Genomic DNA, 14,568 nt, shown 5'->3' with positions numbered 1-14,568 from the left:
TGTTTCTAGGTTTTTCATGGGTTTCACCGTAGTGATAAACGTCTGAGACCTGCATCACTTTGGGCTTTCCTCCCACATTATGCTGACATGCCGTGATAACGTTAAACTGTTGGCTATCACTATAAATCCGGCCGAAGTCCGAACTAGTACAAGTAGCCACACACGTCTATGCATGTCGCAATATAAGTGCAAGAATCTTAAACGCGACGTTAAACCCCATTTCACCTCACCCCACCAACAGATAAAACAAACAAATAGTGTTGAGAGATACTTTTTCATTACAAGCAAATATACCTGACCAAGTCAGCGTCCTGCTAGATGTATCTGTGTTGAAGAGTGAAGTAACAGCGTCTATCGAGGCTACAAACTCTCTGTCTCACAATTACTACCAGAAATTACTGGCTAAAAAAGCCCTATATTTACACGTCAAATAAAATCATAAGGTCCCATGTCGAATATAATTAATATCTCTTACGTAAAAGGTAATATATGGTCACGCCTGTGAAATGGAGACTTCGTCTTTGTGTAATTGTCATAATCAGGAACTGCAAAACTAAGAAACATTTCACCGAGGTCTTACGATACGAGTTTTGCAAGTTCTGTTCATAGAGCTGGGCACTGACCCGTAAGAACTGAAACACCCAAAAGTTATTACTGTTAATGAATTAGCACATCGAACCAGGGAGTTTATAACATTGAAATGACTAAACAGACACGAGAGTTTGTACCCCCTGTCTATGGGGACAGTTTGTGTTGTCGGTGCAGTAAACTAGCAAGACGACCTATACCATCATACATACACTTAACATACTCCTGCAGGGTCAGGTTGCTATAGCAACAAGGCTATGATATTCTCAGTAAGAGACCCTGGCTCTATCGAAATAAGTAGCATCGACCAAACGTACTGCATTGGAATGTAGACAGCACAGAATAATGTTTTAAAATGTCTTGAATTACGTTATCATATGTCAAATCTTTACCAAGACCATAGGCCCAGTGTGACATAAATGTTATGTTCTATATATTGTCTACAAAATACAATCACTTTGTGAACTGGACCCAGGTCCTATGAGTACATAAGTATTTCTGTAAGGATTATATTTGATACATTAGAATACTATACAAAAATGATTTGTCATTAGATTCCACATTTCAAAGACAATTATAAACTAAACAAATAAAGTAAAACATCTCTCAAAATGAAAGATGAAAGAAAACTGTACGATCATAAACCTAAACAGGAAATCACTTTCATTATTTGATAAATGTTCATTCTGAATAATACGACACAAGTTTACCAGAACAGAGTGATTCTCTTCTGAAAGTCATTCACAAAAAGATACATCAATAAAAACACAAACAGGACTATTGATAAATAAATAATACTGATATACAGAGAAATACGCTCGGCAGAGAAAGATAAATTAGGCATAACATTGTGAAAAACTGATAATCGAAAAAGAGATTAGTATTACTCAGAGATGAAAAAGATCACTCATTTAACAGGTTTAAACTTGAGTATTTTGAATTTGTTGATTATAGATACTAGTATGCAAAATTTCCAAGATTACAAACATTGCAAAAAATGAAGAAATGAATAATCACTGAAACCTAGGAAAATTGGATATTCCACAGCTATATTTGCTACAAAATACACAACTATAAATATAATTGTGTATATAAAGTTGTGCATATAAAGTTATGTCAACACGGCTTAAATGATATGATATCTGAAAATACATGAAATCTCTAGCAAATATCCATAAATAACAATCTATAAAAGAAGAACTAGAATTGCTTAGGATTTGGAATTTACACTGTGTGCATAGTTCAGTGATATACGTTATACTCATAAGATTTCTCTCGGAGAAATATTAACGTGCATATACAGTTTGTGAGAATGACTGGAAAATTGATAACAATGCATAAAACTCATAGTTTCATCAAAGTAATGGATAAGTGAAGTCCACTTGCTGAATTGGAATAATTCAAATTTGTCAAGAAAACTGCACATGGCTGCTAAAGAACTTTGATGAAGCCATGAATCTGATTGAAGATGCATTTATTATTCACACTAACAATTCAAAAAAGAATTCAACAACAACTTCAACAAGTTATATAGTTATGTAAATTTGCAAGTGCACTTGATTGTGTGTAGCATCAAAATACCCTCATGCTAGTGAATATGACAGATACACTTTTCCTGACTAAATCATGTGTTTGTCTTTCCCAGAGATAACAGAACAAATATTATTTCCAAACAATGAATACCCTAACAGCTAATCACAAACACCCAAGTTCCAATAGCAATGACATATATGAAAAGACATTAAACATTCTGGGACTTGGATGTCGAAAGCAATTTTTTAAAATTACTGGGATCAATAATGCTTCCATTATACAGTGACACCTGTCCAATTATAGCTGTTAAAGGTCCAAGACGAGTGTATAGCTCAATCAAGTTTCAGATATAAGTAAATCTTATATAGAGGTAGAAACAAAATTATAAGAAATATTTACAACTACTCCCCAAAATATTTCCACCCGTGACAAACTGAAAGTTATGACAATCTTCATAAACCTTTCCAAATATTTTCCAAAAGAATTCCGATCTGTAAAAGCACATTTTTATGTGGTGTAAAAGTAGTTTTCTGATCCCTTTTATGTTGGTAAAATCTGACATTTCATGGGGTGTGAACAAACCCACCCTATGTTTCTGCTGAGTAGAGGTTATTTTGTGCAACATTAGGCAACAGTGTTTGAAGTCTTAAACAAAACCTACACATATGAACTGGAAGCCTGGGAATTTAACTTATTACATGATATATCAAATATCTTATGATTCACTGATATATTGAAAAGAGCTTATATGAAGGATAGTATTTTTTCACCCAAAACAATTTGAGAACAATTAAACCTAGAACATATTGTATATCACATCATGTGAGATATATATGTATATCACACCTTTACATAGTGTATATTTCATTTTATGGTATATCGACTGTCACACATCATGATATATATATTGTATGTCTCAATACAGATATCAAGATATGCTGAACATATATCACACAATGACATATCCATATATGATACATTGTATATCTCCCCACTGATATAGTGTTTGTCTTGCTGCAGCGGTAGTGGAAGGGAAGGATGGGATGAACATTATGAACTTTAACGCTGTATCACAGTTTCATCACATACTATTTGGTACCATTATAGAATCAGGCTGATAACAGTTGTAAACCACTATGGTAAGAAAGAACATTTAAATCTTACTGAATCAGGAACAACAAAATTAAGACCTGTCAAATACATAAAAAACAACCAAAATTCAAATTCAAATTCGTAATTTCTTAATGAATAACCTCTCCAAATTCATGATCGAATTAACTTTTATGCTTCAATAAAACTTGATCCCACTGCCAAAAGTCATCCATTTGAATACTTTCTCATTTAACTGTACTCCCAAAAAGACATTCCAAAATATTAACTTAATTATTGCTTATCAACCTGCATACCCATAAACTTCAAAGAAAAACAAAAAAAACCCCAAAACATTCCAGTAACCCATTATACAACAACCTTCCATATGGATTAGTGAACTCTCCATACAAATAGTCAGGTGAACAACCTATAGGGTTAACTCAACTCAATCATGCCCAGAATGGTGAATCTTCATAACATATATTGTTGGCACAAATTGACACATAATGCTAATGTCTTCTACATGTTCTTATTACAGGAAACGTGATCCCGAGACTTTATTGCTCGTCCTCTTTCTTCTCCTCCTTCTTGACATCACCCACATCCTTCCTGGCTTTGAATCCCTTGAATCCAGCCTGAATCTTCAGGGCTGCCTTCTCTACTTCAGGATCATTCAGATCTATGTCCACCTCTTCCTCCTCCTCAGTCTTGGCCTCTTCCTTTGGTTTCTCGTTCTCCGATTTGGTAGGTGATGTTTCTCCTTCTGAGGTCTTCATGTCCTTGCGAGCCTTGTATCCTTTGAAGCCCGACTGGATCTTCATAGCTGCCTTCTCTAACTCGGGATCAGTAAGATCGATGTCAACCTCCTCCTCCTCCTCCTGTTTAGCTTCACCTGGGGCAGCCTCTGTAGTCGTTTCTAACAATGCAGGAAAAAACATGCATGTATACACAATATTAGATTACCCATAAGACTGTTTGTTGCTTAACATCCGATGCATCAATATTTCAACAATATTCTAGGTACACAATGGTGGTCTGTAAATGATCAAGTCTGGACTAGTCAGTCCAGCGGTTGATATTATGAGCAAAGATGTAAACCACAGAGTCTGACCACCAGATCAATTAAGTCACCTTGTACAACAAGCATAGGTTGCTGAGGACCAATTTTTAAAAGAGTTCACATTGGGGCTTTGCACATGTGCATTTATACACTTTCAAAACTGATTGGTCATTTGAATCAATATAAAGGCATTCCGTTACAATGTTAAAGAGAGACAATGATCCATGTGGCCTTGTCCAGTCTTGGTGTATCACTTGTCATGACTAGCTTAGGGTGGTGGCCTATTCTAATATGGGATCATCACTGCAGCATATAACATTAGGAGGGCAAGACTTTCCTTGGCTCATACCTGATTTGCTAGTGTCGATGTCCTTGCGAGTCTTGAATCCTCGGAACTGTGCCTGAATCATTATGGCAGCTTTCTCGGTCTGGGGATCCTCCAGATCAATATCAATTTCCTCTTCCTCTGCCTTGGTCTCAGCTGCTGCTGGTGGAGCATCTTCCTCAGAACCCTGAAATATAAACATACAGAGTAAGTGAGTGAGTTCAGCATTTCAGTACTATCATGGTTTGGTGTGGGAGGAAAGCCCCCAGTGATGATGTTCATCACTTTCATGAAACCCATGAGGATGGTGCTGACTATCAATGGATCATAACTAGAGCAACTTTCGGATTTGAACCCACAATCATAGCTAGGCCCCTCAATAACTTCACTATACTTAAACTATGAATACCAGAGTCAGACACAAACACAGGCCACCTGATACATTACGTGACTTTCTGACATACATAGGGACAATCAGACACATACAGAGACTATGTGATACATACAGAAACCATATGACACAGGGACCTTCTGACACACACTGGGACCATTTGAAACATAGATGGACCATCTGACACACACAGAGACCACCTGACACACACAGAGATCATCTGACACAGGGACCTTCTGACACACACAGAGACCACCTGACACACACAGAGATCATCTGACACACACCGGGACCTTCTGACACACACCGGGACCATTTGACACATAGATGGACCATCTGACTCACACAGAGACCACCTGACACACACAGAGATCATCTGACACAGGGACCTTCTGACACACACAGAGACCACCTGACACACACAGAGATCATCTGACACAGGGACCTTCTGACACACACCGGGACCATTTGACACGTAGATGGACCATCTGACACACACAGAGACCACCTGACACACACAGAGATCATCTGACACAGGGACCTTCTGACACAAACAGGGACCATCTGACACATACAGGGACCATCTGACATACACAGGGACCATCTGACACATACAGGGACCATCTGACACAAACAGGGACCATCTGACACACAAAGGGACCATCTGACACACACAGGGACCATCTGATGTTGACAATTACAATTTCTCAGTATTCTGATCCCTCACTGACTTTCAGCATTCCCAGTTGTTGAGCATAATACCTGTTTTTAGGCATTCAAATCATGTCAAGCTGGAGAGTCCACAACACCATTGTATGTTATCATTAGTGAGTTAGAGACACAGCAGCAAACAGCCCAAGCACCAACCAGGGTTACCTACCTTCAGGGCCTTCACCTCCTTACGGGCCTTATGGCCCTTGAAAGAGGCCTGGATTTTGGTGGCTGCTTTCTCGACCTCGGGGTCGTTGAGATCTATATCTATTTCCTCTTCCTGTGCCTCCACCGCAGGAGGTGGAGCGGGAGCATCCTCCGTCTGGAAGCAGAGCGAGCCACATCACACACACATCAGACATATCACACACGTCAGTAGGTTACCATGGTAATGGCTGTAACGATTATTAGTTGCACTAGATTAATCACTCCTAGAAATTCAAAAGCATGTCTTTATATCTGCTGAAAACAGAAAATAACTCGTTAAAAATTTCCTTAAAATAATTTTTGTAACAGTTTAAAAAGTTGACTAAATTCCGAGATTATGACAGAAACATGACATGTTCATCGTCAAAAAAGAGGAAGTTTAGATTTAAACTGAAGTATATTTTATCACATTGTGAAGGCTTTTACATGTAATTTGAACATATGATAAATATAGATGTATAAAGAGCACTGAACAATTTTCTGCATAGACGACATCGTTAGATCTGCCTCCCTGGTGTGTACAGATACATATAAATATCATACATTATTGAAAGTACATGCAGGATATGGAAAGACTAATTCTATACTTTATAATGATGTGAGTGAACATCATGCAAAACAAGGCCAAGAGAAACGTTTCTGTTCATCTTTCATATTCATCTTCCCACCTACAGATACCATGACATCCAGTGACACCTTCGTTTCATGAACAGCTGCTCTAATGGTTGTCACCCTTTGCAGGAATGAGAACAGAACATGTTTTGAGGACAAATTGAGAAAGTGGAAACATTTGACACGAGGTTGAGATTCTATATATGATCCAAAATCGTTCTTCCAACTTTTTCAGTTTGTGGACAGTAATAACCAGGGTCTTGAGTGCACACAGTACAGCTAGCCAGCCTCAGTGTAAGAGATTAGTGATGTCATTTCTTTGTGATGTCATGGTAACCGATGACATCACAATGATCTGCAAAGCATTGTGATGCAATATCTCCTAGGGTAGGCGTTTTGGATAATAAATAGTTTTTATCCCACTGTCACTGCATGATAATAGTGAATAGCTGCTGACTTTGTAAACATTTCCTGAGCATAATGTCAACAAATTCCCTCAGTAATACTGACATCATGCACCAGCCAAATGTGTCATAATGCTTGGACAGGAAATGAAACTCTCAACTTATTTCCAGTGAAAATAAGGAAATAATTAACAAATTATTATCAGCAAAGTCATTTGGACTTTTGATCCAATAAATGGATGAACCCAGTTAACACATTCTCTTGGCCTAACAATATAAACATCAATATAAACAACAATATACACAATGTGTTCGTCATGATGAACTACTGCACGTATATTGAATCTTGTTACACACCCGTTACTACTCATTGGGGTGATAAAAGCTTGTGGACAAAACATGGTTAGTTTGATGTGAAGGAATAAAAAAGCTGAAACTTAGAAATTCTACAAAAATATTTCAAGCAAATTGTTAATGCATAATACAATTTTAACAACAGTTATGAAACTAATATAAACTAAACTGTAATATTAAATATTGCTACTCAAAATGATAAGGCATCAAAAAAAGACAAATGTGATCTCACATATGGCTTTTCATATAAAAACAATGTATGAATGTATATCACAACATAAACATGTTTTTAGCACTTGATTGTAACATGCTGAAAAATGTTTAAGTAATACAAAATATGCCCATATGTGCTCTTTCACTTTTAATCACAAGACTTGTACAATATGCAGTGTGTCAAGGTGAACTACTAGCACCAGTTCTTTTCTACAGTTTTGTAAGGATTTTTAGCTATGAGGTTAATTAATCCAATTGCACACTTTGGCAACATAAATGTATTCACTTCTTACATATATGTCCATTGATAAATGTAAAGTTTCAAGTTGTAAATCATGTTTGCCTGATTATGTCTACATATACTATTAATATGTGTATTCATATCTTCCAAATTTCTCATACGTGCTCCATGGAACTCTTATGTATGCCACAACAGTGAGAGTGAATTGTTTTTTTATGCTGAAGCCAGCAATAATGTCATGGCAGTCTGAAAACAATCAGACAATCCAGGGATTGATATTATGCGCAACAATCCATGAATTCTGTGTACAATGACATGCAATCAATCATGTCACCAAGCCTGACCAATAGTCCAATAAATCCCTTCTTACAACAAACATAGGTTGCTGGGGACCATTTCATAGGCAGAATCCCCATAGGGCAATTCAAAAGTAATGATGACTTACTGAGTTTACTTTTTTGAGTGGTATCATCCTAGTAGAGTAAGTGAGTGAATGAGTTGGGTTTAGAGCTGCCTTAAACAGTATTCCACAAGCTATCACAGTGTGTCAGCTTATTGTGGGAGCGAAGCCTGAAGTGATGCAGGTCTAAGACGTTTATCACTTTGGTGAAGCCCACAAGCACAGAGCACTAGAACATAATCTGGGTGGACCGAGATTCAAACCCACAATTCTAGGTTCCTGGCATTCCCAAGGGATGCAACTCTTCACAGAATTGTTCCCAGTGGAGACAGTCATCCAGCTGATAAATGAGTGTTTCACAAGTGACTGAAGAGAATGACTGTAACACAAGCCTCCATGTGTATGTAGCAAGTTCCATCATGCTGTCACAGTCTTAGTTCTCTAACCCATGGAACACAATTCATGGGTGAGTACAAGCAAAGGCACCATGTTTTATCACTGACGGCCTATGGATACAACTTGTACAACGTTGAGTGAGACTAAACTGTCGCGCATAGAGAATGTAGTCATACATGATTATCTTGATAGCAATTATTTCTCTGGATTTGACGACAGTATTTGGTGATTATGATATTTATACAGAAGCCTTTGAGGGCTATTTGTTATTTCATTTTTTTCTTAAAATTTTATGATCCTGAGTTGATATTTTAGGATATATACTAAGTTGAAATTTCAAGACTCAAACTTGAAATTTCAATTTTGTATCTTCAAATTTCAATTTAGTATCTTCAAATTTCAATTTAGTATCTTGAAATTTCAAGATATGAAGTTGAAATTTTAAGATCCTATGTTGAAATTTCAAAATTTCAACAAATTCAAACGATATAATGTTGACCAAATTAAGCAAACTAAAAGTTTCTTTAAATATCATGCACAAATTGGTCGGCAGTGAGAACTGCTGTGATGGCTCGCACATTCCAGTGTCAGCATTAAACATTCGACACATTCACTCTTTTTGTGATGTCCTATATGGGTATTAATGATCAGCATGGACTAATGATCCGGATAAAATAATTATCAGATTTTCATCTCATTTGTTCGAAGTAAGAGAGGATGCATTTAATGCCATACTTTTCTTAAACCTGCTCAAAACAGGACATAATGCTTTTCAACAACAGATACGAGTTCGGTTTACCTCTGGGTCTTACACTGGTCTTACAACAGACACGAGGCCTGTAGCAATGACTCCCAAAGCAGCCTGGGCCTTTCACCAGAAAAACATGCTAGCCAACAAGGATATAGATGACTTGTACTTCATTTGATATTAGGGGAAAAAAATAATTCATATTCTTGAGGGACTTCGGATTTCATTTTTAAAGATTACTTCATTCCATAAGTTTCTGGAATAAATTGATTCAGCCAAAGTTTTTAAAACAATAACAAAATAAGTTTTTCCTGGACATGTTGACTGTCTTGAAAATTATGTGTTGTTAAATAAAAATGTTCATCTCTTTGGAGAAAAAATAGTGTGTGTTGAAGAAAGGACCTAAATATTCAACAGTCTTCAACAAAAATCCCTTAAATATGAAGGTTTTACACACATACTACACATGACATGAATTAAATTCATATGAAAAAACCCAGGTGTTCTTTAACTTCTTTTGACTAATATATATCAGTGTCTATATTGCTTCACAGCTTGTAAATTGGGATTATATAAAATGGTACAGGAGATTTCAGGGGTAGAAACTAATAATTTCAGTCCATTAGTCCTTACAATGATAACATAGGGCAAAACCATTAAAACTGGCAATTTCTACTCGTCCTTATGATACCTTAGCTATTGAGCAGTTTGGAAAGGACTATAGTGCCAATTTCTAACGCTGAGATTAAGTCTGACTATTCCTGATCATGGCAGGGACTGCCCTTTCCCCTTCTGGCGTTCACAATCAGGGATATACAAGGATGAAAATCTGACAATTAATCTATCACGGCCCAATATTAGTAGCACCATGGAACATGCTGTGATGGTTAATACTACATCTACAGGAGTGGTGACATTATTCAGTGTCCACTTTGCAGGTTGAAAGATCTACAGAAGCTCATAAAGCAAAATTTCAAATTTTGGGCTACTCAGTTTCCAACCTGCTGGGTTTGCATAGTTTTGCGGGACATGTGACCACGGAACCCTGCCTGAATCTTGAGAGCGGCTTTGCCGACTTCAGGGTCCTCTAAATCTATATCCACAACATCTTCCTCCTCTACAGCCTCAGCCCCAGCTTCAGGGACTACTGTTTCAGCCTCGACCTCCGGGACAACTGTCTCAGGCTTAGGGTCCTTCTCCTCAACCTGATGTTGAAGTGGGCAAATAGCATCATGAAGACTACACAGAGGATATTTGTGCTTTTTGTCAAATACATTTATATATCATCAAGTGACCGGTCAAGTTTGATATTATTGTGTGTGGTGCAGTCATGAGTGAAAATGTCAACTCTGTCGTGTCAGGAGATGAGACAAACAGCTATTCAAAAAGAAAAGACGAATGTTCTGTCTATCTGTCTGGACATTCCTGGAACTTTGCCTAAATACCAGCACTCAAATCAAAATCAATATCACCAATGACATGTTTCGCTTGGCTACAAATCCAGCAGTAATGACCCATTAAATCTTATTATTATTATTCGCAAAAATGTTATTTGTTCACATAAAGATACAAAACATTTTCCATCATTCCAGATCTTCCCAGTGAACAAAAGGAGTATTCCTTCATCTCAAATGTACAGCATTATGAGAGAGAATTTAGACAGATTCTATAAACTCTGGTCATCATGCCAGTCACTTTTTCTGTAACACAGAAGTCAAGGTTTTTCTGTTTATAAAAAATACAGTGGTCCCTCGCTACAACGCTACCAATGGGGTCCAAATACCTGGTGGGCGTTATAGACGATGAGTCGTTTAACCGAGGCCGAGGCGGGGGAGCGCGCTCGGCAAATCTCAAATCCTCAATATGTGTTTATCTCACGTCACGTCAAAATAGTATATATTTTTATGGACCTAGATCTACCTGTAATAACATTCATTTATTAAATCTGTCACATTTCACAATGTCTGAAATACGTATTCCATTTCAATTTATCATTTTTTATCTATAAATTAAAAAATTATTCACTATTTCCCGTGATGTTATTATTAGAACTCCATTCAGCGATAAACGGTTGATTATGCAATTAGAAGTGTTATGTGCAAATGAACAACGAACAACAATACAATTATGTCTGTGTAAAACTTTCAGTATTAAAAGTGTACATAAATTTTGGGAGCCATGCATTACCGCGCGTAGTAACCAAGGTAGCGGTTTATCGAAGAGCACAATAGCGAGGGATCACTGTATATCAAATGCAACAGATTAAAAAAAGGTAAAAACAAAAAAGGCTTTGTCCATTAGGTATTTCATAACAGATCTTCCCCAAACCATGTTGTCACAGAGGCAGACTGGAAGTAGCTCTGGCATAACGTGTCACTTGAGTGAGATCGAGAATCTCACCTGAGAGTCTTGAGATCAAACATACCAAGGGAGTCAATAAAAGTTTAAAATTCTCATGCTATTTCATGTACCTTGTACGACCTTCTAAAAGCATCGAAGTAATAAACAAGGAATAAATATTTCCCGAAGAAATAAAAATAAATACAAACATATCAACATGTTTATATCTGAAAAACAAAATTCAAAGAAACTTAATGAAAATGTTACGCCTGTAAAATGAGATGCTTTTGACAAGCTTAAATGTGTCAAAATATAAATAAGTGAAATATGAAGGTACAAAGACGTCCCAAGAGCTAAGAACAAGCGTAAACAATGCTGGACATTAAGGAGTCCTTGGTCCCAGTGGCTATTGTCTGTATCAAATCTAACGACTATTATTAGGACGAGGACAAGGACGAACACAGAAACAAAAACACCTTTTAACTTTCTTTCTCCAATGATAGTTTAACTGGTACTATCAATGGAGTGAGTGAGTGAGTATGGTTTTACCCCGCTTTTAGCAATATTCCAGCAATATCACGGCGGGGGTCACCAGAAATGGGCTTCACACATTGTACCCATGTCGGGAATCGAACCCGGGTCTTCGGCGTGACGAGCGAACGCTTTAACCACTAGGCTACCCGACCGCCCCTACTATCAATGGAATGTTAATATATGATCATTGACTAATTTCATTTTCTGAAATCCATCCTCTTTGCACAATGATGCTTATATCAACATATATGTGATAAATTTGGTAATCTAGGTAAATATTGTAACTATAAAATAATTGACAGAACAATAGCATCAATGGGCTTATCTTTCCCCTGGAAAGAAATTGTAATTTATTAATTATGAAAAGAGACATCTGGAACAGTTTAGCTGCAATTCCTGTCAGGGAGTGGGGTTTTACACAGCTCTTCGCAATCCTATTGCAGACGGGGCACCAATAATGGGGAAGTGTTGAAGTCAACAGGTGAGGTGAAATGGGGTTTAACATCCGGTTCAAGATTATTGCACTTATATGGCACCATGCATACAGGTGTATGTGGCTGTGTGTACTAGTCCGGTGCTAGCTTATAGTGCTACCCCACTGAGATACCATGCCGCAGTTCAACATGGAAACACAGACTTCTACGGCAGAACTTTGTAATTTTAGCCACATAACTTTAGTAATTTCACCATAGAATGTTGATAATTTACTGTAGAATTCGTCTGGGACTGTAGGATAGTCATAGCTCTACAATCACTTAGTGAAACAGCCCCTAAACCCTTAAATAAGATGAAACCCATTATCAGTCCCAGCTCGTCAGATTTGTACATCTGATCCATTAAGTTGAACCTTAGGGACCAACCATTCTGGGCTGGGGGAGGAATTATATCAAGATTAGATAATGTTTCAGCTACAGCTACAAAACCAGCCATAAAGAAACGAACCTTGCAACAATGAAATATTTAAAAAAAAAATTAATTTATTCTTTCCAATAAAATCCCAGTCACCCCCCAGAATGTGAAATGGTCGGTCCCTTGTGACAAGCATAGCTAGCTGGGACACACCAGAATGAGTGAGTGAGTTGGGTTTTATGCTGCAATATTCCAGCAATATGACATGAGCAGTGGGCTGCACACATTGTGCCCATGGAACACTGGCGCGTTGAGCAAACACTTCCCCCATTATTTATCCCACTGCCTTGCCAAGTCTAGAATCCCCACATGGGATGTCAGGGAGCCTGATGCTTTGATATAGCTTTCACTAGCAGCCCCTTCTCAGAAATTGCAGCCAAACTTTGCCAGGAATAAATACAGGCACACTATCATCAGTTGCTAAAGAATTGAGGAGTTATTCACAAGAGGAGACAGGAGGAGAATGGTGTGGAGAGAGACAGGAGGAGAATGGTGTGGAGAGAGACAGGAGGAGAATGGTATGGAGAGAGACAGGAGGAGAATGGTGTGGAGAGAGACAGGAGGAGAATGGTGTGGAGAGAGACAGGAGGAGAATGGTGTGGAGAGAGACAGGAGAATGGTGTGGAGAGAGACAGGAGGAGAATGGTGTGGAGAGAGACAGGAGGAGAATGGTGTGGAGAGAGACAGGAGGAGAATGGTGTGGAGAGAGACAGGAGGAGAATGGTGTGGAGAGAGACAGGAGGAGAATGGTGTGGAGAGAGACTGGAGGGGAATGGTGTGGAGAGAGACAGGAGGAGAATGGTGTAGAGAGAGACAGGAGGAGAATGGTGTGGAGAGAGACAGGAGGAGAATGGTGTGGAGAGAGACAGGAGGAGAATGGTGTGGAGAGAGACAGGAGGAGAATGGTGTGGAGAGATACAGGAGAAGAACGTAGTGTTAGGAAACATGCCAAGAGGAGATCACATCCAAAACTTGCAAGTTTGATATCTGCTACTCAAGTGAAATAAATTAGTAATTGTGCATAATGCCATTGAAGTAAGTTAAATTTTCATTACTTTTATTTTTTAATTTGGACATGTTTAAGGATATATCATTTTTTCAAAAACAACCATAACTGTCTGGTCTGGATAGGTTCAGCCATTTTTAGCCCACTCTGAGTGTCTTCAGTATCTCTGGTTTCTACCAGATGTTATCTGGTGGAAGTTTGGCCATTCCATTGTGTTGCACTCTGATAAAGTGTGGTTTGACACCACACTAGGCCACACTGCAGCTACTTATTTAGCCTGGTCCAGATAAACCTGTGGTCGATGATGCGAGCATCACTTCACTCCACTTGGGCACAAGTGAGTGAGTGAGTGAGTGAGTGAGTATGGTTTTACACCACTTTTAGCAATATTCCAGCAATATCTCGGCGGGGCACACCGGATAGGCCTTCACAAATTGTACCCATGTTGGGAATCGGACCCGAGTCTTTGGCAACCACTAGGCTACCCGACCGCCCCCATTTGGG

The 14,568-nt window shown here is 38.2% G+C and overlaps 1 protein-coding gene across 7 annotated transcripts in view; it reads right to left on the bottom strand.

Annotated features, from left to right (window-relative positions):
- Positions 1-260: 260 nt before the first annotated feature.
- Positions 261-14,568, bottom strand: part of LOC139458289 (DNA ligase 1-like) — a 284,089-nt gene continuing 269,781 nt past the window's right edge. For 4 of the 7 annotated variants that reach the window (XM_071239668.1, XM_071239669.1, XM_071239671.1 and 1 more), the window contains 4 exons: positions 10,277-10,480; positions 5,870-6,022; positions 4,623-4,785; positions 261-4,129 (listed from right to left, as the gene is read on the bottom strand). In XM_071239668.1, coding sequence (XP_071095769.1) covers positions 3,771-4,129; positions 4,623-4,785; positions 5,870-6,022; positions 10,277-10,480 — 879 coding nt within the window. In that variant the 3' untranslated portion in view covers positions 261-3,770. The remainder of the gene's footprint in view (positions 4,130-4,622; positions 4,786-5,869; positions 6,023-10,276; positions 10,481-14,568) is intronic. The other 3 variants (XM_071239672.1, XM_071239674.1, XM_071239675.1) reach the window with 1 other exon arrangement.

This window comes from Haliotis cracherodii, unplaced genomic scaffold, assembly GCF_022045235.1.
Source record: "Haliotis cracherodii isolate W230 unplaced genomic scaffold, xgHalCrac1.p SCAF_12, whole genome shotgun sequence".
Taxonomy (NCBI): domain Eukaryota; kingdom Metazoa; phylum Mollusca; class Gastropoda; order Lepetellida; family Haliotidae; genus Haliotis; species Haliotis cracherodii.
This window is presented reverse-complemented; position numbering and strand designations above follow the sequence as displayed.